General features: G+C 31.4%; 1 protein-coding gene across 1 annotated transcript; it reads left to right on the top strand.

Annotated features, from left to right (window-relative positions):
• The first annotated feature begins 23,853 nt into the window (after positions 1-23,853).
• LOC131645268 (uncharacterized) lies at positions 23,854-25,416 on the top strand. Its single transcript, XM_058915941.1, has one exon. It carries the CDS (start codon positions 23,854-23,856, stop codon positions 25,414-25,416), a length of 1,563 nt encoding a protein of 520 aa, XP_058771924.1.
• The last annotated feature ends 303 nt before the right edge of the window (positions 25,417-25,719 follow it).

Genomic DNA, 25,719 nt, shown 5'->3' with positions numbered 1-25,719 from the left:
ATTTCTATATATAGATAGTGATACTCCTTATAATTGGGCCAGACAACACTGATGGGCCTACATAATTTATATGTACAATTTTCCAAGATCTTATGTAAACGACTTTTAACAACAAAAAGTAATTGTATATATTTTTTCAGTAGTTCATAGATGCTACAAATCTTAAATGGGCAATATCCATGACCCTATATTTCCCTCTGTACATTTAATAAAAAAAATTTGGCTACTTAAATTGAAGTTGCTATATATCCAAGTTGACTGTATAATATGTATTATTTATAAAAACTAATTTGGTTTTAACATGGTAAATTGTTTATCAAACAAAAATTTCTTAAAAAAACATTTCATATGAACTTTATAACTATTATATTTAGTTAACTTTTATAATGCATATAAATAAACTGTTCTAACACACATGAGCCAATCATGATGGCCAATGTAAAGGAGAAACTATTAAGTATGTAGAACATTAAGTTTTGCAAAACAAGTAACCATTAAAAATTTTAACACTAATTTGGTTTTAACATGGTAAATTCTTTATCAAACAAAAATTTCTTAAAAAAACATTACATATAAAATTTATATATATTCTATTTAGAAAACTTTTATAATGCATATAAATAAACTATTCTAACACACATTAGCCAATCATGATGGCCAATGTAAAGGAGCAACTATTAAGTATGTAGAACATTAGGAAATGCAAAACAGGTAACCATTAAAAATTGTCCAGCCCAGCAAAATAGTTTTTATATAGTCATGCATCATTATAGTAAAACTACCAACCCATAGGGTCATCAAACAACATTGTTCAGAGAGGTCATAAAAGTCACCACCAGATACACAAAATTAAAAGATTTTGGTCTTTGAAACTAATTAAAGAACAGAAAAGTAAGCAAGTTTCTTCCACATGTTTTCAACAGCCCCATCATTTCTTCTTCATTGTAACATAAATGAAAGTACCATGTCGCGCCAACTGACAAGTCAGTGTGTCACCTTTCTTGAACCCCTTGGCCTTCACATAGTCGTACCATCCTTGAGTCATATATTTCTCAGACGGACTTGGAGCCCCGTTGCGGTATGCCGTCTTCACAGTACACTTGAATTATTGAATCAAATCACAATCTCTAATAGTTACCTCCTTCTGATTTCTTGCCAAGCAGTCTATTGCTATCTGCTTAGGGAAATGCTGCAACAACACAAAGATTGATTGAATAAACATTTGAGATATGCAATGTATTAATATATGAGGAAGATTTTCAGTATGCTTACCTGGATATTATCCTTTTTTACTCTTGCATTCTTTATAGCAATATCCCAGCAGTACGTTGGCTTTCCCCCCCACATTCTTATCCTACATTTGAAAGATTTTTCCCCTTCTTCGCAAGTTTCATTGTGCTCTTCTCACTCCCATCTGTAACGGCTCTTTTGTTGGCAGTCCTTCCCAGATTGTTGCTATTTGTCCTCTTCTCAACTTCAGTTGCTTTCTTCCCAGCTGTTTTATCAACAACAGTTTTGGACTTCTCATTCTTTTTATTAGTTGGTACATTATCGTTCCCAGAGACAAGGAGGACATCATCTTCTTCAACCTTAACACTCCTCATAGGAACAGCAGTGTTGTTGACATTTGGAACAACTGCAGGGGCATTCTTGCAAGCTTATGCAAATCTAACAGATTTCTTCGAATTTGCTTTACCCTTTCTAACCGACTTGACAGATGATTGTTTTACTGAACCCTCTCCAACCTCATCCACGAGTTTTTGTATTTCATTCATTGTTGTTTCCTTACTGAAAGAACAATTATAATTGCATGAGGACATTATGAATGCCAAATACGGAATAATAACGCCAAGTATACTGAAGACATCAAATAATTAAAAGATTAACAACTTTAAAATATATATAAGACCACACTATTGACTGAAAATAAAACACTTATACTTTATAGATTAACACAATCAGGAAAGTAAACATGCAATAGAAGTTGATCCCCACAATATTACGAATACCGGATCTGGGAAATTGTAAACAATAAACTCCATTCACATCATTTTTCTAAAAATTATACAAATCTATTTTAGCATGCAGCAGAAATAAAAAAACCATAAAACCTAAATAGATCGGACATGTGAGGAGGATCCCAAAACAAAGAAATTAAACAGGAATTCATGCATCTAACCTGATGACTTCTTCGTCGTCGTCGGATAACCACCCATACGTTGGCTTTCTTCCACCTCTCACTGTCGTCATTTCTTGCTATCTCCAGAAGTGATGTCAGTTGTTTTTCTAAACGAGCGGAATGAGAATGAAAGAAGTGGTGTAATGTGAACAGTCCAAAATATATTGTGACCCAACTTTGCATGTTTCCTTTTCCCTAGACGTATTCAGTAAATGACCCCTTTCTCAATCAATCATAACTGTTACCTATGATCCACCGTGTATCCAAAGCATTTACTAAACCATTTGGAAACAACGCTTTGTAGTGTAACTAAGAAAAGGGCATTTAAGTTATCTCTATCTGTTAACTTCAAACATACATGCATACACAATTTTTTTTTAGCTTTACCAATACCATGCAGTGTTAATATATTCAGATTTCCTTTGCTTTTTTTATTACTTATACTCTTTACTAATTTTTCCCGCGTTTTAAAAGACAAAGTTTATATATTTTTTATTTATATTCTACCTTTTTATTAAAATCCACTTTTTAGGGACAATGAATATTTTTTATCTATCATTCTTTAATTCAAATATTACTTTTTATCATCACATTTAATAATTCAAACAAATGTTATTATAATTTAAAATTTAAGCAAATATTAGTTGATAAATACTCCATATATAATTCTTTTAAAATTATTAAATACACTTTAGAATAAATTTTACAAACAAAAGTTGTTAAGTTTTTTTTTTCCACTCACCTAATAATTAAAAATCAATTACTGAATAGAATATGAAATTTATAGTTTATAATATTACTTTGCATATTGATCCACTAATTTTAATATCATACGGAAAATAAATTCAAACAAGCTATTATTATTATTTTTTAACACTTACTAAAATATTTCAAAAACAACAGGAATTTATATATCTTTTCGTATACATATTTTACTGATTTATAATTCATGTTACAATATTTCTTATACATATTGATATCCTTATGTATATTTTTCAACATATATATTATTAACAGTCATATCCAAAATCATCATCATATTATAAAAAATACATATATATATATATATATATATATATATATATATATATATATATATATATATATATATATATATATATATATATATATATATATATATTCCCCATTCTCCTATTAAATTAACATTTAATTTTCAAATTATTAAAATCTTAAACATAACCAAATTATAATAACATCAGTACATAACACTGAATGTAAACCATGCTAATCCATTTGATTTTCACACATTAGTTAAAAGCATACCAGTATTATATTGCAATTATAAAGTAGCTATGAAAACATTAATTGTTACAATCCAAAGAGAAACTACAAATAAGAAACATAAAAGTCTTAAACAGTACATGAAACCACATACAACTAAAACAAAAAAACCCAGCAACATCATTCAAAACAAACTACTGTTCTTCCAAAACTTTACACTCCTTCATCCATTATAGCCATCAACACCTAAACAATACATGTTCACTTAAACCTGCAATACACAAGAATCATAATTTCAATTAATTTCCAGAAACATACAGAATAACAAACAAAATATATAAAGTGTAAATTTAATGTGTAAAAGATATTCCTAACCATTGTTTTTAGCTTCTTCACCAACTCTATCCATATCATCCATTCCCTATCATCCAAACAACAAACATGAACTTAATGCGTGAATCTGAATTAAACTCATATAACCTAATAACATTTATTTTCGAAAACTTTTGAATAGGATTCTTATACCTTTCAGTTTCAAAGACAATCTTCCCAATATACACTGAATTGGATATTTCTATCATTCTGGGGTTTATCTGCAGTCCGACACTTCCCAGAACATCTGCTACAAAATCGACGTCTTCAAGTAAAGCAAACCTCAAACCAGCCCTTATTTCCTGATGCTTCCCCGACCACCTGATTCCAAGCATCTCATTCTGCCACACCCATGCTATGTTCTGAATCTTACTTCCCCTTTCCCAGGCGCATGTAATATTGTCCACTGCATGCAAGCCCACTCAGTGCACAACTTGGTAATCCGTTGTTTCTTCATCTTCAACCTCATTCGCAGCAGCTTCGATCTTCGCTTCAACCTCCGTTTCATCACGAATCGCTGAAGAGGGTCTTGAACCACAAGAAATTTCATATATCTACATAATCAGAAACAATCATGAACGAATGTCAAATTTCAGAGAACACAAACGAAAAACAAAGATTGGATTACAGAAAAAAATGATCAACGACCTGCAAGCTTTCACAACTTGGGAGAAGCTACCCATTTTTCTTCCCACGTACGGATTAGGTTTCTTGCTTTGGCTATTTAAGCGTGGCAAAGTAATGTGTCATCACTACTATATATACTCAAAGGCCCATTACCTGTTAGACTTCCTTTTAGTAGGTAAACGTGCACAAATTTTTGGAAACTCTTGAAATGCCTTTTTCCGTACATGCAGAACTAAATATGATCAACTCTTTTTAAGAGTAATAATTATTTTCACACCATAATATATAACTCTATTTGTTAATTGGGTGGGAAAAAATATATTGATTTATATTTATTATATAATAAAATACAAATTTTTAATTATTTTATTTGATAGATTATTAAACATGTTAGTTTATTTAACATGACTTTATATTTATAGCAAAAACAATTAAAAACTACAAATTAAATTTATATTGATTTTATAATCATCATTGAAGAAATTGTTTCTATTAATTAATATATATATTTTAATATAATTTTTTAACCATAACAATATTATATTTATTCTTTGTTTATACCGACTTTACGTGACCCGTGCGCCCGCACGGGTCCTTTACTAGTTTATCTATAAATTCATTCCCCTGCCCTTCATTACATAAACTGTGCTTCTAATATGTACAAATATCTTCATATTTTATACCTTGCAAATACAGTGCAAAAAATTTTGGTTGTTGTCGTTTCAATTATGAAAACATCATTTTTTGTTGTTGTTATATTACCACTACATAAACTCAATATCTTCTATTACACACATATCTCTTCATATTTCATACTCTGCATATTTTAGAAAATGTAAAGTTTTGGTTGTTCTTGTTGTCATTGTCATTATCAGAACACCAAAAGGTACAATCTTTTCATAAATCATTTACTTCTGGGTTGTTTTTATTCATCACAACCAACCTCCCTATCTCTTGAACGAACAACAAGAGACCCATCCACAACGTCATCACACATCCACCTTCATCGCATCGCCGCTACAATAAACTCTCCCACTGCAGTGATTTCCATTAGGATGAAGCGGTAAGCTTTTGTTGCGGTGGGCGTTCTTCCATCTAAAGCAGATAAAGAAGAACAAATGGATTTTTCGTTTTGAGAAAAAAAGTTATTCTAAATAAATGATTTTTACCAGAGAAAAAGATTGATGGAGTATGCTGTTAACCAAATTATCCATTGTTTTGACCCTTTTATTTTACTTTTACCAAATTATCCATTGGGTTTTCTTTTGTTTTGAACATTTTACGTATTCCCTGATTGGAATCATTTAACCATCTTTACTCATTCCCAACTGATTTCTCTACATTCCGAAAAATCAAAATAAATAAGCAACAACACTATTTCTTCATTCTAAAACATGACAAAGTAATTAAGGTTTTCTTCTTTTTTTTTGTGTTGTTTGAGATTACATAATTGTTTGTTTTGTAAGTTTTCTTTTTATGGCTTTTAGCTATTACTATAGGCTGCTATTAGTATGTATTGTAAACAATAAAATAAAAATAAATCAGACTATTAATCATGCCATAAATAAAATAAAAATAAATCAGACTATTAATCATGCCATAAATGTAATGATGGTTTTAGTTTTTGAATTTTTTTAAACTTTGTCAGATTTTTAGACATTAAAGCAAGAGTTAATATTTAGAGTGATGCATTTGCATTGGTAAGGGAAAGTTTTTGCATTTGTAATAGAAGAAATAAATTATTTTTTTGGTTAACTATTTTCCAAAGTAAAAGTCATAAAAAAACGTGTAAGGCAATAATAGTGAAGTCAATTTTATTTTTTTTAATTAAAATAGTAGATAATAGTAGAATCATAAACATAAAAATAAATCAATATAGATTAAAAACAATTAATGCACTTATTGAAAGAAATTAAATTAAATCAATATATTAAAACTTGTTGAAAGCGTGTATGGGGAAAATCAATATATTAATGCACTTATATTAAATCAATATATTAAAACAATTAATGCACTTATTGAAAGCGTGTATGGGGAAAATCAATGGCCCAATGAAAATTAAATAAAATATGCTAATTAAATAGGATGCAATTATTTAGAAAAGAATTGATAGTAAAATTAAAAGTTTATTTTTTTCTTCAATTTTTTACAAATAGAGACACCTATAAAAGTTGCGCAAATTTATATGATATTACGGTATAAAATCTTTATGTAATTTAAAATTGTTTGAAGATGGAGAGTATTAACAAAACACAGCAGTCGATGAAAAACACTATAGACAAATAAAATACAATAATAAAACAATTAATAGAAAGTGAAAAAATTGATACTTATTTATTTTCTTCAATTTAAAGCAAGGAAGAATTCATTTAGTTGCATCGGGAAGACAAAGATGTTGTATTGGTAATGGAAAACATGTCAAAAACCGTATTTAATTTTCCTTGAAAACTAGTAAAGGACCCGTGCGTCCGCACGGGTCACGTAAAGTCGGTATAAATATTAAATAAATATAATATGGTTATGGTTAAAAAATGTATTTTAATTTATACGAATTAACAGAAAAAAATCAATATTAATTGTCATATAAATATTAATTTAATTTATTAATTGTAGTAGTTGTTAGGATATAGATAGATTGGGTAATTGCTATTAAACCAAATATATGGTGAAAAAAAAGTTTGGCCCGTCGGGCATGCCAATAATTTTTATAATTGTTTATAATTTTAATTTTACAATTTCTATCAATATTATAAAATAAAATATATTATACAACAAAAAAAGATATTGGTTTAATAATTTGATTAGATTTAATGTAAAAAAAAAATATATACACCAAAAAAAGATGGATAACACAATTTGATTATGTTTGTTAAATTTGTGTAGTAATTTATAAGTTATATGCTATAGTAATTCAGAATTCATTAATATATGATCTCTATATTTGTTCAATTTAAGTAAATATTTTGTCGGCCCGTCAAAATAATAGGTTAGGCCCGTCGGGCATGCCTATAATTTTTAAATTTTCCGTATTGTAAATTTATTAATTCTATTGATAATATATAATTTTATCATCTAATAGAAAATAAATTTAAACACAGGTAAATTTTATAAGGAATCTCTGACAAATTTTAAACAAATAATCATTGTTGAAAAATTTAAAAGAAAAAGTTTTTATAAAATGCAATGTGATAAGTAAATTGTAAAAGATATCATATGAGTATAAAATTCATATGAATATAAAATTTATATATTATGAATTTATATATGAAAAAAATATAGTATGAATTTATCCATCTTTTTTATAAATATTGAATACATAATAAAATAAATTAAATAAAAATAATAAAAAATTTGAGTTTTTCATAAGAAAATTGTGTTATCCATCTTTTTTATCAATTTAATACATGCAAATTTCTCCAAATTAAGAATTTTTTATAATATTTAATATGTAATAAATATATAAAATAAATTTTATAAATATTCACCATTTACAATACTAATAAATTATTATTATTATTATTATTATTATTAATATTATTATTATTTTATATTTTTATAGAAAGTATTTTTATTATTGTTGTTGTTATATTGTTGTTATTATTATTATTATTATTATTATTATTATTATTATTATTATTACTATTATTATTATTATTATATATAAAGATAAGAAAAACTATGATGTTATTTTTTAAATATAAATATTTCAAAATGATGTTAATAATCATTATTATCCTTTATTACATAATTTAATACAAATATTTTTTAAAGGTGAATTCTTATCTATCCAACACAAAAAGTTGAGTAGAGTTACCTTTAGTATAAAATGCTTTGGAAATAAAAACCATTAAAAATAGAAGTAATGTAGTTATTATGGAAACCTCTAAAAACCATTAAAAATAAAAACATACTTTTTTCGATAATATAATTGTAATTTCAAATGATTTACTTAATTAATATATTTTATTATAGTTATTATATTTATTACTTAAAAAAATATATGTAAAGTAACATCTTAAAATTTATTAAACACAGATCAAGATTATTTATAATATTTAAAATTTTAAATAATAATAATCATAAATTATATATAGACCATATATTCAAAAGTCTAATAAAAAATTGGAAATAAAAGATCAAAAGCCCAATAAAAAAATTCCCTCTTTCTTCGACAAATATGAGATTTTGAAGGAGTATAAATAGTGGAAAATAAATAATGGAAAACTTTTCAATTTCCTATATTAAAAATAGAAACAGAACAGAAAAAGTCTACGCCATGGTAAAAGAGGGACTTTACATTTTCTTAGAGGATAATGATATAGAAACGTGTATAGAAGCATTAGAAACTGATGTTTTGTATAAACTCAAAATATTGACTAAACCAATAGTCCAAAATTACAATAAAATCGCAAATTAATAAACCCTATTTAAGTAAGTGGGCATGATTAATATATTGATGGCTATTAATTATGCCATATACACAATATTAATTGTAATAATTAATTATGATTTATTTTAGAAGAAAGAGAAATATGACCCTTTATTAGACAATATATCCCTAAGCATTTTCCGTTAAGCTATGAATAAGATCTGTGTTGAATGAATAAATAATCAATTTCACACCCTTTTCTTTTGGAAAAAAATCAATTTTCTTATTAATAATCATTATTTTCATGATTAAAAAAAATCATAATACAATTTCAAACAACAATTCCATCGATTCATAATTTTCTATAAAAAAAAACCTCTAAACAATATATCTACATTTGGTACAATAAGAACCATACATTTCTATAAATCAATTCTCATAAAACTAAATGTACTAATAAGTTACTGACATAGATTTGATACACCAAGAACAATAAACCAATTCTCATAATAGTAACCAAGTGAAAGATAAAGCCACAAAGCCGTGAAACAATTCTCATCCAAAAGCTATGCAACCATTATCAGAGAACCATCATTTTCATGAAATAATAAATTCTTACAACACATTCATATATTTATAACAGAATAAAATGTATTCTTATAAAAGCAATAGCAATTCTAATTTCTTCTAACAATCTACTTGAAGCAAATAAAGTAAATGTATTCTTACAATAACAACCATATTAATTCCATAAAATAATAAGGCAACTCCAATTTCCCTATAAGAACAAATGGAAACAAATCCACTGCGCTGCTGTTTCTCTTATGCCATCCCTCGTGCCCACCATCTTCACCTTTTTCTTTCCCTTGTTTATAAGTAATTAAAAGGTTTAGATTTGAGCAAGAGACATTTAAAAAGATACAATAGTTTGTGTATTCTCTTACGTTTATTTAATGATTTTTTGTCAAAATCAAATTGTTAAATTTCTATTTTGTTCCCTAAAAACAAACTGTTAAACTTATGACTTTGTTTGTCAAAATAAAAACATATTGAGAAGAAAAACCCTTAAAAAACCTCAAAATATAAAATACACAAACTATTACACAAAAAAAAGAAAAATCTTAAAACATAGAATACACAAATGAAGGAGAAATTTTTGGATTTTCATAGAACTGCAGAAAACTAAATCAAAATAAAATGATGGCAGCGACAATTTTGAGCAATTTTCGGTAACTTTGAGGAGGGGGGATTGTTTCATATCAGAGTGAAAAAGATAAGTAGAACATACAAAAATCTAATACAAAATACGATAGTTGAAAAATATACGATTGTTAAAATTAGAGAACAAATCATACCTGCAAATCAGAAAGGATGAAATAATTTAGGGGAAAAGTAAAGGATATATTGAAAATGTAGGATTGAAAACTTAAAACAAGGAAGAAGGATCCCTATATTTATGTTTTAAAACTTATAAGAAGGAAGAAGGATCCCTATGTCCCCTATAATCGGCGGAGCCGGAGAAAAAAAATAGGGTTAAGGAAGATGAAAAGAGACACAGACCCTTCTGCTTGATAGAATGCTACTGAATAATATAAAAAGAAAAGTGTTAGGTAGATTTGGTTAGGAGTATGAATTTATAGATGTAGAGAAGGAATTGGAATGGGTGGTATTTCAAATTCGTGATATTTCCCAATGCTGGAAAACTAAAAAGTTAAAATATTCTCATTGGAAGAGAAAGCATGCGTGGAAAATTGATATGAAACATGCTTGAAATACTTTTACGGTAAAAGAGGTGATTGGTGTAAAAAAAAAATATCACATTAATGTTCACATATAGATATAAATAATAGTTATAGCTTAACATTTCTTTTAACCTTTAAATTTCTTTCAACTGTAAAATAAAATAAATGCTATTAATCAATAAATTTATAATTACTATTAAGAAATAAATCTATAATTAGTATTAGACACTTCAATTGTTACTTTATAGATTAAATAAAAAAAATATTTAGAATATCGTAGTAATGATTATATTAGATAAGAAATATTAATCCATTATATTTTAAACATAAATTCAAAAATATTTTAATATTGATTTTCTTATTTTAATTTATAAAATTAAATGACTTTTTCAAGGACGGTGGTTAACATTGCAACAAACAACAAAAATAAATAAAATTGAAATACAATATTGTTGGAATAATAAAATATATAAATTGGAAGACATGTATTAAAAAAATGTTTTTATAATACAATATTGTTGGAATAATAAAATATATTAATTTAAATACATGTATTAAAAATTCATTTTTATTTTTAAAAAAAAAAGATAATTAGGTTAAATATTAATGACAATAATAATGATGACTATAAATGTTTGTGGAATTTGAATATAAAGAGTTATTGTTGAAATACTAAAATACAATAATTACAATATATTACTTTAAAAATAATTTTGTTTTCATTTTTTTAATATAGATGAAGAGACAAAACCAAACTTTTGGTTTACCTGTGCTAACAAAAATATTGAAAAATATCGTAACTTTGAAAGTTTCAAAAGTACAAATATGAATGGTGAAATATGTAATTATTGATTTTATTTTATTAATTAGATCATATACATGAATACTTATTTTATTTATTAACATAATTATCAAATATTGAACATTATGATTTCGAATATCAATTTATTGGAATACTAAAAAGGCAAGTTTGAAAGTTTTAATAAGTTAAAATACTAAAATCCAAATAGGTTGATAATAATAACACAAACTAAAGTAGATGTCCAACAAATTATTATATATTAGTTTCTTTTTTTTCCCTGACTATGCCCCTGAAAACAAAAGTATGACAAAACATTAAAAAAAAACATCTCATCCCCTTCCCCACAGGGGGCGCAATAAGATTCATTGTTAAGCAACATTCGGCTCACACATGGAAATCCTGTATTTGTCATTTAGGACCATTCCATTTTTGCAGATTAAAATCCTACCTATATATTTAAAATTGTTAGAATCATTTGTAACATAAACTGTAAAAAACCAACTTAAACTAAGATGTCAGTTGATTTGTTCTAATTATACTCATTTTGATTTGTTTTGATTATACTCCTTTTGATTTGTTCTGATTATACTCCTTTCGATTTATTCTGATTATTTTGCTTAGCCTCCAGTACTTTCTGCATCCCATTTCTCCATTGTATCTAAATAACATCAGACTAAAACAACAGAAGAAAAAAAATGAAAAAGAAATCTCATCAAAACCAAAACAATAACAAACAAACAACATCAATGAACAACATATCATCATCACCTGAATAACAGAAACCCATTAACTATAATCCCAAAAAATATTACACAGTGAAATAATAACCAGTTGGAACTTTAAAGCTGACTGACAACAACTTTGAATAAATTATTCTGCTCCTTCTCTTTAGCCATCTCTTCCTCCCTCTTTTTTCTATTAAAATCAACACATAGCAGAAAACTCATTTGAAAACATTACTAAAAACACTAAAATTAAACAAAATCGATTAACAATAATTAAAAATACTATCTTTACATCGACTTTGGGGTCAATTTTTAGTTACACGAAATACTTAAGTTTCTGAACAAATTTCTAAAATGCGTTGCTTTTGTTTTTTGTTCTGGGGATTAAAAATAGAATTCATAATCAGTTAGGAGAAGAACTAAAATATATGAAGTAGAGAGAAAAGGAGATTTCTAATAGAAAAAGAAACTAAAGATTGAAAGGAGGATTGAATGAGATTCATAGATAACTTACCTTGCATAAGCGAATCTGATTTCTCCAACCCTCTCGTTCAGATCCCTGGACTGAATGTGCGAATCTAAAGAGAACAACAACACTATTTAGGAAAAATCAATAAACAGGAAGAAGAAAATACAACCCTAAAAATAAAATTGAAAAAAACAGTCGCTCATCCAAAGGTTGAAGGGGAATAAATTTAATGGAAAAAGAAAATTGGAGAATGAGGAGAGTTATTCATGTAGTTATTCTTATAGCAAATGCTCCCATTGATGTGCATTGGAAAATAATAGAGACTTTAATAATGAGAAGGAAGCGTTGGAAGTGATGAAATGCCAAAATAATTTGTTTTACGCGTGAAACAATATTTGGGGAAAACCAACGATCCAATTATTAATATAAAAAATCTACAAATTAATTAGTTAAAAGTAATAATGACTTAAATATATAGACATAGGGAGAAATAATGAAAAGGTAGGGTTTTTTTAATATGTATGTTCCAATGCAATAACAGTATAGAAGATAGTGCAGGTTTTTTCATATTTCAATACAGAACTTTTGCATTAAATAAACTGTTGGAATTTAATCATGATTAGATGTAAAATGACGCTCAGGGGTATGCAAAACCATGTTTAATTGTTTGTGATTAGGGTAATTAAGGCAATTTGGTGGTAATTCATTTTTATATATTAAAATAGATTGAGAAATTAAACATAAAATAATTTTAAAATATATTATGTTTAAAAATTGGTTAAATATTACTAGATTAAGCTCATAAATATATTGCAATTTTTTATATTGAAAATGGTCACTTTAGTTACCTTTTCATCACAAATATATTGCAATTTTTTATATTTTGATACAAGTTAATGTTAAATTATATATTAATGCGATTTAACATTACGTATCATCGGTGTTGGTGTGAAATTTAAGACAAGATTAATGTATAGTTTATTTTTTATGAATATCTAATATTTCTAATATAATATAAGTATTATTATATTTTTTAAATATTTTTTTCTTCATTTCAAGTATAATGCATTAATATTTTTAATCTATTATCTTATTTATTTTCTATGAAGATCTCAATTGATATAGATATTTAGAAAAAAAATAGACTTCTTAGAATGGTATTTATTTGCTTACTATAACTTTTATATCCGTTCAATATCTATTTTTTTTTAAAATATGTAAATACATAATCACAAGAAAATATTATAGTACCACATTAATATGTAATATTTTTTTATTTTAGTGAATGAGATAATATAATTTTATCTATAAAACAACTATTCTTACATATTGTTATTGTTAATGAAATATATTTAAAAAATCAAACTTAAAGGGAAGATATTTAAAAAATAAACTGGAGATTTTATGGTGTGTGGGTTTTTTAAAATTAAATTATAGGCATGTCGACGGGCCGAACCTATTTTTCTGACGGACCGACAAAATATTTACTTAAGTTGAATAGATATTAGAGATCATATGTTTAATGACTTCTGAATTACTATAGCATATAACTTATAAATTAATACAAAAATTTAACAAGCATAATATTATTCAATTCATTAAATCTAATGAAATTAATAAAGCAATATGTTTTTTTAGTGTATAATATATTTTATTTTATAATATTTGTTAATAGAAATTGTAAAATTATAACTATAGACAATTATAAAAATTATAGGCATGTCCGACGGGTCAAACATGTTTTTCCACCATATATTTGGTTTAATAGCAATTATCAAATCTATGTATATCCTGACATCTACTACAACTTGATAAATTAAATTAATATTTATATGACAATCAACATTGAAATTTTCTGTTAATTCGTATAAATTAATATACACTTTTTAATTGTAAATATATAATATTTATATTGACTTTACGCGACCCGTGCGAGCGCACGGGTCCTTTACTAGTTAGATTTAAAAATACATTTAAGAAATAGAATAAAAATCAAGATCTAGATAAAAATTGAAATTTTTTATCACTTGATAAAACATGAAACAATTTTGGCTCTGTTTAGTAACACCAGAAAAAAAAACTTTTAGTTTTTTTGTTTATATTAATAAAAAAAATTATGTTTGATAACTATTATTTAACTTTTAGTTTGTAGCTTTTTTCTAGTTTTTAGCTTTTTTTTCAAAAGTTATTTAAAGTAGCTTTTGAGCTTTTAACTTGTGACTTTTTGTTTCATTTATATGATAGTTTTTGAGTAGTATAATTATATTCATGCCGATTAAAAAAATATAATATTTAATATTTTTTAACGATATTAAAATTACATACCTTGTAATGAATTTAGAGATAGTGTTGCTAATTTCTAAATTTGTGAAACATTAAGAGAATATTAAGACGGCGAAGATTCGTAATAATATTGAAGTTTTAGCATAAAATAGACAATAAATTATTTAAAATATTTTTTAAATACGAAAAATATTTTTAATCTATTAAAATTACACTATTTATATCCTTTTATCTCTAATATAAATTATTTAAAATACAAAAATATTATTTTATTTTTATTTAAAACATATATTCTCTAGTCTCTATTAATGTTTATAATACGAAAATACAATTTTCATTATGAGATTAATTAATATGCACTATCACTTAGTACATCACAACTATTAATAAATATTATTTTATAAATAAATAACACAAAAGTTAAATATCAATAAGCATTTAACGGTCACAGTTCACTGACAGTGTAAAACTGCTTTACATTGTCAGTGCATACCAATTAAATTCTTTGTTTATAGTACAAGTTAAATTTTGAATTCCATTGTGAATCTGGATTGAATCGAATTAGTTTTGAATTCCAGTGTGAACTTATGTTAGTTAGTTAGAGATTTTTATTATATGGTTTTGGATCTGTTAATTGCTAGTTTGCAGTTTGGTTTCGTTTCAGTTAATCATTAGAAAACTGTGAGTTGTTTGTTTGGATGAAATTTGTTTATTTGTTTGGTTTCGTATATGTGTGAATCGTATTGTGAAAGTGTATGTATGACTGGATGAAATTTGATATTGAATGTTGGCATGATGATGATGATGTTAGTTGTATGTGGTTGATTATGCTATGGTTGAATGGCAGGTCATGTTGAAAATGATCATTGGTGTTGGTTTTTGTGGGCTACACATGTTTTGGCACCTGGCTTTGTGATGATAAATTTGTGTGCACCTTGATGTTCCTATGCTGAACTGGTATAACTTTGCAGGTTTGGTCATGAGAAATCAATGAGGTATCATGGCATGTCTTTGGATGCTCGACAATTATCGGATGTTCAAGTATATTTTTGTGTGAGGAATACATTTCTTTTCTCTTTTAGCCACGCCTTGGTCATGCATGATGTGCTATAAAATGATTAAAGCAGTTGTGTATATGTTTAGATACAATATTTATTGGTCCCAATGAAAATCAGTTTGCTATTCTTGATGATGACAAGACAAGGTTTCATATTCCATATTAGAAACTCTTTATTGTCAATATGTTGTTAAATTGTGTCTGTAACTCTACTAAGAGGGATGCAATTACATATTTGTTTATTTTATCTCTGCCCAACCAATTGTTTCACGCTAGCAAAAATTGAATTCAAAGGTCAGTTCAAGTAATACTCATGCTAAGAGGGATGGAATTTCAATTGGACTTGAAGACCTATATGCAATTGACTTCCTAACTCTTAAAGAATCAGCCACCAAGTTAAAACACTTCAAAACAGAATGATCAAGTTCTGTTAAACCTTCTTTGACGTGTTGTTCAAGTTGTGTTAAACATTTTTTCAAGTTGTGTTATAATGTGAGAAACTATTTTTGGTTCAACTATATGAATTTCTGTACACAAATGTGTTCGAATACATTGTGACGTTTTTGTTTATGATTACTGGCTTTTTCGAACCAGAATTTGTTGTGCCAAGAATAATGTTACACTTCATTAAACCAGTTCAAGTATATAATTTCTCGAATATAAACTATTAATTTCTTCAACCCCCAGAAATCATCACCATCACGCAAAGCACCATCCGCAAACCGCCTAGCCACCAATATTAACCATCACTGCATCGCTTCTTCGCCGCCGCACCGTCGGTAGTTTTCTTTTCACCACTTATTTTGACGGCTTGCTTTTTGTTTATGATGTTGGAGAGAGAAACCAAGAGAGGAGATCTGTGTAAAAATAAATAGAGGGAGTCGTACCAAGAAGAAGAGAAAAAGCATAGAGATGGTTTGATATCCGTTGCTATCACGTTTTTTAAAAGAATTTTATTTATAAAAAAGGGAAACATTAGATTTGAAAAAGTAAAGATCCTTTTATTTATTTGTTTATTTAGTATTTATTATTGATCAGTGGTTTCTACATGTTTATTTACCGTTGATTTTAGTCATCTTTGCTTTATATTGTCAAGTGTTTTATTTCATTCTTCTACATTTTATGCTTTGGTTGTGTATTTTACTATTTGTAGGCTCCAAGGAATAAATCGAGACAAATCAATGCGAAAAAAGTACAAAAAGGGGAGTTTCGAAGGAAGTGAAAAATCAAGCTACATTAGGTCTGACACGACCACCTATGTCACCTGAAACTGGCAGTGTTAGGATGAAGCGTGGCCAAGAAAATGCAAAAGAGATGAAATTCACGGTAGGGATGGCAACGGGTGCCCGCGGGTGCGGGTTTTATATTACCCAAACCCGCACCCGAAATTACCACCCGAACCCGAACCCAAACCCAAAAGCTATTCGGGTGATAAAATAACACCCACGCCCACACCCGTTGGGTTCGGGTTTTTCACCCAAACCCAAACCCGCAACAAAATACATAAAATATATTTTTCCTACAATTTTCTTACAACTTTTCACAATATATATATATATATATATATATATAATATTATATATAATTTATATATATATTATATATAATATAATATATATCTATATCTATATATATATATATATATATATATATATATATATATATATATATATATATATATATATTATATATATATATATATATATATATATATATAATATTCGGGTGTGATTTCGGGTTTCGGGCGCTGGTTTCACACTACCCAAACCCGCACCCGAAATATCGGGTGGCACCCGATCCCAAACCCAGTCAACTCGGGTTTTCACCCGTTGACTCGGGTTCGGGTGCGGGTGGGCCCCGCGGGTTTGGGTCTATTTGCCATCTGTTGCACCCCAAAATTTGCCCTCTTTATTTGAGCTATAAGTTAATAATGACGTTTATTTCGTCATTCAAAAATTGAAGAAATAATAAAGAGTTTTCATGGGTTTAAGAAGATACGGTGTGAAAAATGGTTTAAACAGTGCAAATACGAGAAAATTCACAAGTCCCATTTGGAAGGTGATATGAGCTAAGTTCCTGCGTAATCTCGACTATTTCGACGATATCTACAACTTTCGTGTTCGGCTCGGAAGCCAATTTTTTGAGGAAGGTTGTCAGATTTGCAAATTACTTGAGGTTTTGCAGTGAAAAACGGTGCTGAATGTAGGGTTTTCGGACAATAAAAAATTCATATCTCACAATCCGCTCGTCGGATTTTCTTGAAAATTTAACTGGAGCTCCGTACTATCATTACCAAGATTTTATATGTTCGGACCGAAGACCAATTATGCACCAAAAATTCCCAGCATTTTGAAGAACGCCTTGATTTTTCAGTGAAAAGTGTGCTTTCGGGTATGTCGCGCCGAGTTCGAAAATTCATAACTTTTTCGATTTTTATCGTATGAAGTCCATTCCGGCGGCATTCACTCGGAAATTTCGTTATCTTCGATTCTTCGTCACACGTGCTAAGTCAGATTTCGAGCCGAAGTTTGAGTTTTATCACGTTCTTTGAGCGGTACGCACAAAAATTCTGCACAGTCGCACCAGATGAACCGATTTTTCTCGTCATTCAAACGCGCATAATTTTCTCACCGTTTGTCGGATTGAGACGATTCTCGCGGCTACGAGTCACAAATTTGGTCACCTTCGCAGTGATGTTCGTTTTATTTCCGAATTTCGCACCGATTCACGTTTCCCCGAAAACGAGCAAAAAAGAGATACGTCGGGGGCATTTTTGACATTTCACCTCTTACCCTATATAAGTCATTTTCCCTCCTTTTCTTTCATAATTCCACTTTTACCAAAAATCACACAAACAAAAACCAATTCTCACTCACTTCTCTCTAAGATCAAAATACCAAAAAAATATAGAAAAAAGGGAAGAACACTATGAACTTCATAGAATTCCTCAAGAACACGTAAAGAAAAAGTTTCAGATCTCTTTCTGAACTCTCTTTTTCCGATCGCACATCACTTGTCTCCACACGGTGACCGCGGCACATCCCTCCGGCGATTGTCTTCCGACACGACTTCCCCCTCCGGTGCGAATTCACTTTCCGGTGCAGCAAGCTTCCGACGCGGCATCTTCCACTTCGTACTTCCGATCACTTTCTCGTCATTTCGATTACGGTAATTCAATTCTTGGAACTTTGACCTCGCTTTAGAACTTTGATCTTGCTTTTGAAGTAATGTAGTTGTGTCGTGGATAATGCTTAATACTCATTGCTATTAGTAATTAGAAAAGTGAATTTGAATTACTTGCTGTTCATTTTGTGATGGTGCGGAAAGTTGATAGGAGTCATAGTTTGTACGTGAATTGTATCACTTGAATGGATGAGCATTCATGAGTTGATTGTTTGTTCACAAATAAGCATGCTAGGTGCTTGTATTAATGCTTGTATGAACTGTCGGCATTGCAAATTGATCATTACTAATTGATTGATGCTTATTGTCATGTGTTGATGACGTTGTTTCAATTTGTTGAACAATTGAGTGGAGGTGGAGATTGAAATTGAATTTTTGTATTACTAATTGTTAGATATTGATGAGAATTAGATGATGATTTTGTTGTTGATTGGTAATGATAATAATTGTTGTTGTGTTTAGTTGATGATAATTCGAATTGATGAGATGATCTTGACCTGAGTACATGAGTTCAGTTGATGATTAGGTTGTTTTGATGATAGTTCATGAATGTTAATGCTCTTACTCCACTTGCTGGTTTGTTTGGTAAGCATGAATATTTTTGATATGAGATTTGTGAAGATAAATGTTGGCTGATGTGGTTGTAATTTGTTGATGAAGCACTTGTTGATAATTGATTAATTTTGTTGTCCAAATTGCGTGGTGATGTTGAGTGGTATGTGGAGTTGGATGGTTGAACCAAGTTGCTGTCATTTCTTGTAGATTATTTGAAATATGATAAACATTGGTTATGTCAGCTTCATGAGACAATATGCTAACTTGTTCATTTTTTTCAATTTGTGCTAAAAATGTGTTTTAGTCATAACTCTCTAACCGTATGGAGTTTTCTGGATTTTTTTTAATGAAAACCGATTTTCTCGAACATTCCAAAGCTCTCCACGCGTACGGTTTCTCGATTCGGACAAAATTCGGTCCAGTTTCGGGTGGTCTGCCCTGTTACGGGTTTGTGATATTTTACCGAAATTTTGGCCAAACCGATTCGATTTTCATGTTTTCATTTGTTTGATGGTGTCATGTTATTGAATGTGTGTTGTTCTTAATGATGGATGTATTGATATCGTGATTTCGAATAGTTGACTCAAGAAGAAACTTGATCCTAAGCATGGTGTCATTTGTTAAGAGTTTGATGCTACTTGAAAAGAACATGTCTCATGCTAAAATCAACTTGCGGATTGTGTGATGTTTTGCGCTAGACATTGTACATAGATGCTGGAATTTTGGTGTTGTTTTAGTGATTGATAATGTGAATTGTATTGCTCATTTGGTGGACATTTGATGCTGGAAATTTCTATGTTGGTTGGTGGTATTGTTGACATGTAATTTGAGAGAACGGTGAATTTCAATTGTGTTGAAATGCTGAAAATTAATCGGTACCATGCTTATGTGAATGTTGTGCATTTGTCCTGAATGTTAGTAACACTTGATGCTTAATTGTGGAGAACTTTATTTGTTAAGGATTTGATACTTTGTGCTTACTTGAAACTATGCTTGATTCTAATTTCCAACATGTCAATTATATGCTATCTTGTGCAAAGTACCATGAACCATTTTCTTGTGTTTAGATGTGTTTCTAAGTAACTTTTTGGGACTGTTTTAGAGCATCTCAATGCAGAATTTTTGGTTGTGTAGTTGTTGGTGCACTTCATCATTTTGTTGACTCATGGGAATGTAGAAACTAAAAGAAATTGTTGTGCATTTGGCTTATGATTTAGTCATGGATACAAAATGAGAATAGAGCTTGTTTGATTGATTAAGTGATGTTGTTGAGTGCTGATTTTTTCTGTTATGACATGAATGCTATCCTCTTTTTCCCTCATTTTTGCAAATAGACGCGGTACGTCGGCTTTGATTGAAAATGTTACAACTTTAGAACCGCTTATCATTTTTAAGCATGTGATTAGTGTTTCTTGAGTGGAATATGATTTTCGGAACTGTTAGAACAGTTTATTTTCGGTTTCGGCCGACTTTTTCCACCAATTCCGCTTCTGCCCCGTCTTGAAAGTCGCGCTTCCAGGCCGATTTTGTAAATTCTAATTGCATATTTGACTTCTTTAGCATGTTTTAACCTTGCAATAAAATTTTGGCTTAATTCTGACGAGTTTAGTTTTCACTGTTTTTACCCGGTTTCGCCGTTTCGGTGTACCGTTGTGCATGTAAATACTTGTGTTGGCTTCCGTAGTTTTAGTGTACATATTTGATTTGCTTTTGAATGCTATCCCACGTTTCTTCTTGTTTGCTTTTGTTATGTTTTCACTTTCTATTCCGTTATCCGTTTCCGGTTCAGCTTATAATTCAATAACGCAATTCCGATTGCGGTGCTTTGTTATCTCTAACGTGTGTGCTAGTATGCAAGGCAACATGGAGGCTCTGGTCGATGCCCGCTCTCGTGTTCCGCTTTATTTGCGGGACACGACATTTATCCTCTCTCTGATTCGCGTTTCTACACGCATCCTTTATCATTATACTTGCTTGTCCGGATTTCTGTTTCCCTTGCAGGTGTATGGTATTCGTTGTGCCCGATGCACACGTTGGCGCGTGATTTACTTTCATCGCGCCGACTCTTGATTGCTTATGCGGATTCTAATCGGAGTGCTGACATGTTTGCTGTTGCTTTTGCTAGCTCGCTCGCGGGATCCTAGTTTACTCGCTCTCTTCGCTTTAGTTTACGGATCATCATCCGTTTGGTATTGATTTCGTTTCATTTTATTTCTCTCGCACTTTATCGCTTTCCCGCATCATCCAATAACATGAGAAGTAGGACTTAGACATGCATCTGGCCAAGTCCTCGAAAGAGGCTCTGTTTTTGTTGGTGTGTTTATATTTGTGCTTTGCGGCAGGGAGTCACGGTGTAATAAGTCCTATATGGCACTCCGTTAAGTCCTCATGGAAGGCATGCGGTCAAGGGTTCGTAATCAACCCCCGCCTAGTCTCATCGAGTCTGTTTGGTAGGCGCACGCCTCGCGTTGTTTGCTTCCGAACGTGCAAAAGATCTTGTTATCGAGTATGTCAGGTAAAGGGTTCATGCAATCGGACCCCCGTCTTTCCTATAGCTCGCGTCGCTCGACGTTGATGCTCGGTGTACGCACGCACCGTTTTCCTTTACGATCCGTGACGGCTTGGTTGCTGAGAGGGGTCCGCCCTCTTGTCTATGGCCCGATCATTTTCGCGAGGTCTAATGCTTGGTTGACTTGGGTTGAGCTGCTCCCCTTGGCTATGGCGGGACCGCTTTTCTACCATTCGGTCAGTACCGTTGGTTTTGTTTGCTTTACGAGCGGATGCTCGTTTGTGTGATATTATTGTTTGCTTCCCTTTTCCCTCGTAGGTTGATTAGTTTAGTTTAGACTGATACCCTTTGTATGATAACATTAGGTAGCAAGCTTTCCCCCTTAGCTTAGGTCTTCCTCATGCATTCTTTAAAACACAAACCACACTCTTTGATTTTCTTTTCTTAAGAACTTGTTATTTCCGCTCCATTCCCAAGCGTAAGCCTCCAAAGGTCGAGCAGCGGAGTGTGAATGTAACTCGTTCACCTAAAAAACACAAAACAAACAAAATTAGTTAGCCGAGCTACGGTAGCTCTGATTCTGCAAAACAGATACGTAGGCAGCGGGGTAGGGCCCGTGCGAGCATAATCCTTTCTTTTCCCTACATTCTGCATTCATTTTAGTCCATATTAGCATAGAGTTGTTACACACCCATAGATTTAGACACTTGCGTGGATACCATCGAGTACGATGGGCGCGAGGGGTGCTAATACCTTCCCCTCGCGTAACCGACTCCCTTACCCTTTTTCTCTGGTCGTGAGACCGTTGTTTTGTTTTGTGGTTTGCTGGCATTCCCTTCCTTTTCAGGATAAATATGTTAGTGGCGACTCTGTTAATTTTCGCGGTAGCGACAGCTGGCGACTCTGCTGGGGACGTCTCGACCTGTTGCTGGTCCGGACCTAGCGAGTCGATCCTAGCGCTTGTGTGTTTATCATTGGGTGTTTTTATCGCTTTGCATATTTATCTGTTTGCATTGCATTCTATGTGCGCTTTTACTTTTCTGCATCATATTCTGGACTGTCTGGATTTCTATCTGTGGGTGGGTGTTTCAAGAGGTAAAAGGCCCAATACCCAGGCTATGAGTGATACCATAGGAACTAGGAATAGAGTGGCCGTGACGGACAGAAGGCGTATGCCTGATTGATCTGATCACGTATCCACGGGCAGAGCTTGGTGGAATGAGGCAATATCGTATGATAGCGCCTACATTCGATCCTCTGTTGGCTTTTTGACCTACCTTGGCCTAGATTTTACCCGTGAGTGGGGCGGGAATCAATGATCATATTAACAGGTACATTGTTGGTGACCGCTGTTCTTGTTCGTGGGTTACCGCTGTTCTCGTTCGTGGGTTACCGCTGTTCTTGTTCGAGTGTACTGTTGGTTCCTGTTCGTGGGGTACTATGGTTCTTGTTCAAGTGGTAGTCTGTGTTCTGTTCCAGTGTGTTGTTGACTACGGGCTTTGGTTCTGTAGATTGACATTTCGTGTTCCGTATGGTATACCATTTGGGGGCCGAACCTTTGGCTCTGTATTATGTGTGTTACCGGCAGTCCAGAATGCCTGGTGGGCGGCAACAAGCCCCACCACTTTGCATCATAGCATATTTATTTCCAAAAGAAACGCAAAAAAAAAAAGATATGTATAATAAGCATTTGCATGTCATGTTTTTCAGGGACATTCAGGAGTTCATTCAAGTTGAAGATGGACATTCCCACTGATACTGTCAAGGAGCGTACAAGGCACACCAGAGCTTATAAGATTCCGGATATTGATGTTTCGGGGTTGATTGGTTTGAGTTCTCGGTTGGAAGGGGAGGTTCTTCGTGACTTCAATCATGATTATGGCAATTTGCTCTCTATCCTCAAGACATCTTTCGATCCAATGGCTTTGATCACCCTGTTTCAGTTCTATGATCCACAGTTGAGGTGTTTTACATTTCAGGACTATCAACTGGTGCCAACACTCGAGGAGTTTTCTTACATACTCAACATCCGAATCACTGATGATGTACCTTTCATTCGAGTTCCCGAGGTTGTGAGATTTGAAAAAATAGCTGAAGCTCTTCACATGGGTATAAAGGAGGTGGAAAGAAATTGGAAGTCATCGGGCGATGTTTCTGGTTTCTATCTTTGCTTTTTGATCAGTAGGGCTGAGGATGCGGCGAAGAAGGAGCAGTGGGTTGATTTTAGTCGTTTGCTTGCTATCATGATTTATGGTATTGTTTTATTCCCTTCAAGAGAAAACTTTGTGAGTTTGGCGGCAATTTGTGTCTTTATGAACAAAAACCCCGTGCCAACGTTGCTTGCAGACGCTTATTTTTCGATCCATTCGAGAAGTAAGAAGGGAGGATATGTTGTTGGTTCTTGTCTTCCGTTGTTGTATCAGTGGTTCATGTTGCATTTGTCGGTGAGAGGACCTTTTGTGCTCAAGAAGAGTTCTCTTAAGTGGTCAGATAGGATTGTTAACCTCACATCTTATGACATCAGGTGGAACTATTGTGTGGGGAAGATTTGGAACATCATCACTAGTTGCGGTCAATATCCCAACGTTCCTCTCATGGGAACCAGAGGTTGCATTAGTTACAATCCCACACTCGCCTATCGTCAATTGGGATATGCAATGGAAAGGGCTCAGAATGATGTAGAAGCATTTGAATCAGTGTACTTTGCTGATGGTAAAGATCCTCTGGAGCTAGAAAAGATAGCGTATGCTTGGACCAAAGTTCACAGGAGAGATCAGAATACTTTGAGCAAGAAAGTTCCTATTGCTATGGGTCCTTACCGAAAGTGGGTTGAAGCAAGAGTGGCAAATCTGTTGTTGCCATTTGCTAGGTCATGTCCATTGTATGAGCAACCTCCCGTGGTTTTATCTGATACCGTTGCGGCTGAACTCTATATTCAAACTGAAGCGGACAACATCAAACTAAGAGCAAAGGACAATGAGGTTGGCTTGGAGAGGTATTTTCAAGATCGCGAAAAGGCGGAATTGGCTCGTAAGCTCAAGCATGCGCAAGGTGAAGGTTCAAGCATGACACGTGCCCAAAGGCGATCTCATGACTTGATGGAAGAAAGCTTGTACCAAAAACAGCAGGAATGTGCGAAGTTGCGAAGGTCCGAAAGCAATAGCAAGAGAAGGATGCAGGATTCAGAACAACAGTTGATGGAAGAGAAAGCCAAGTCAGCTAGACTTGAAGAAGAGCTTGCAAGCTTCCGGTCCCAGCGGAGAGGAGATGGAGGAGCTCATTCTGTTGTCAGACGATCCTAGTGCTGCTGTGGTTTGGATTTGTTTGATCTAGGGGTTTGATTTGATGTGTATTCTTGATGTTTGTCGCCCATGTCCAGGATTGTTGGATGGGGTCGCATTTTGATGTTCTGGATTTCTTTTGTATGCCTTATAAGCACTTTGTGACACGGTTATGTGTTTTGTTTGTATGAACTCAAATTCTCGGTTATGTTTGAATGAAATATGCTCAGTTTGTTGAATTATTCTCGTGCGTGGATTATTGTTCGAATATATTCTGTATCAGGGTTTCTATGTCCTATCTGAGAGTGGGATGAACTCTTGGAT

This window comes from Vicia villosa, linkage group LG1, assembly GCF_029867415.1.
Source record: "Vicia villosa cultivar HV-30 ecotype Madison, WI linkage group LG1, Vvil1.0, whole genome shotgun sequence".
NCBI lineage: Eukaryota > Viridiplantae > Streptophyta > Magnoliopsida > Fabales > Fabaceae > Vicia > Vicia villosa.
The sequence above is the reverse complement of the archived record's forward strand: the minus strand, read 5'-3'. Positions and strand labels throughout refer to the sequence as shown.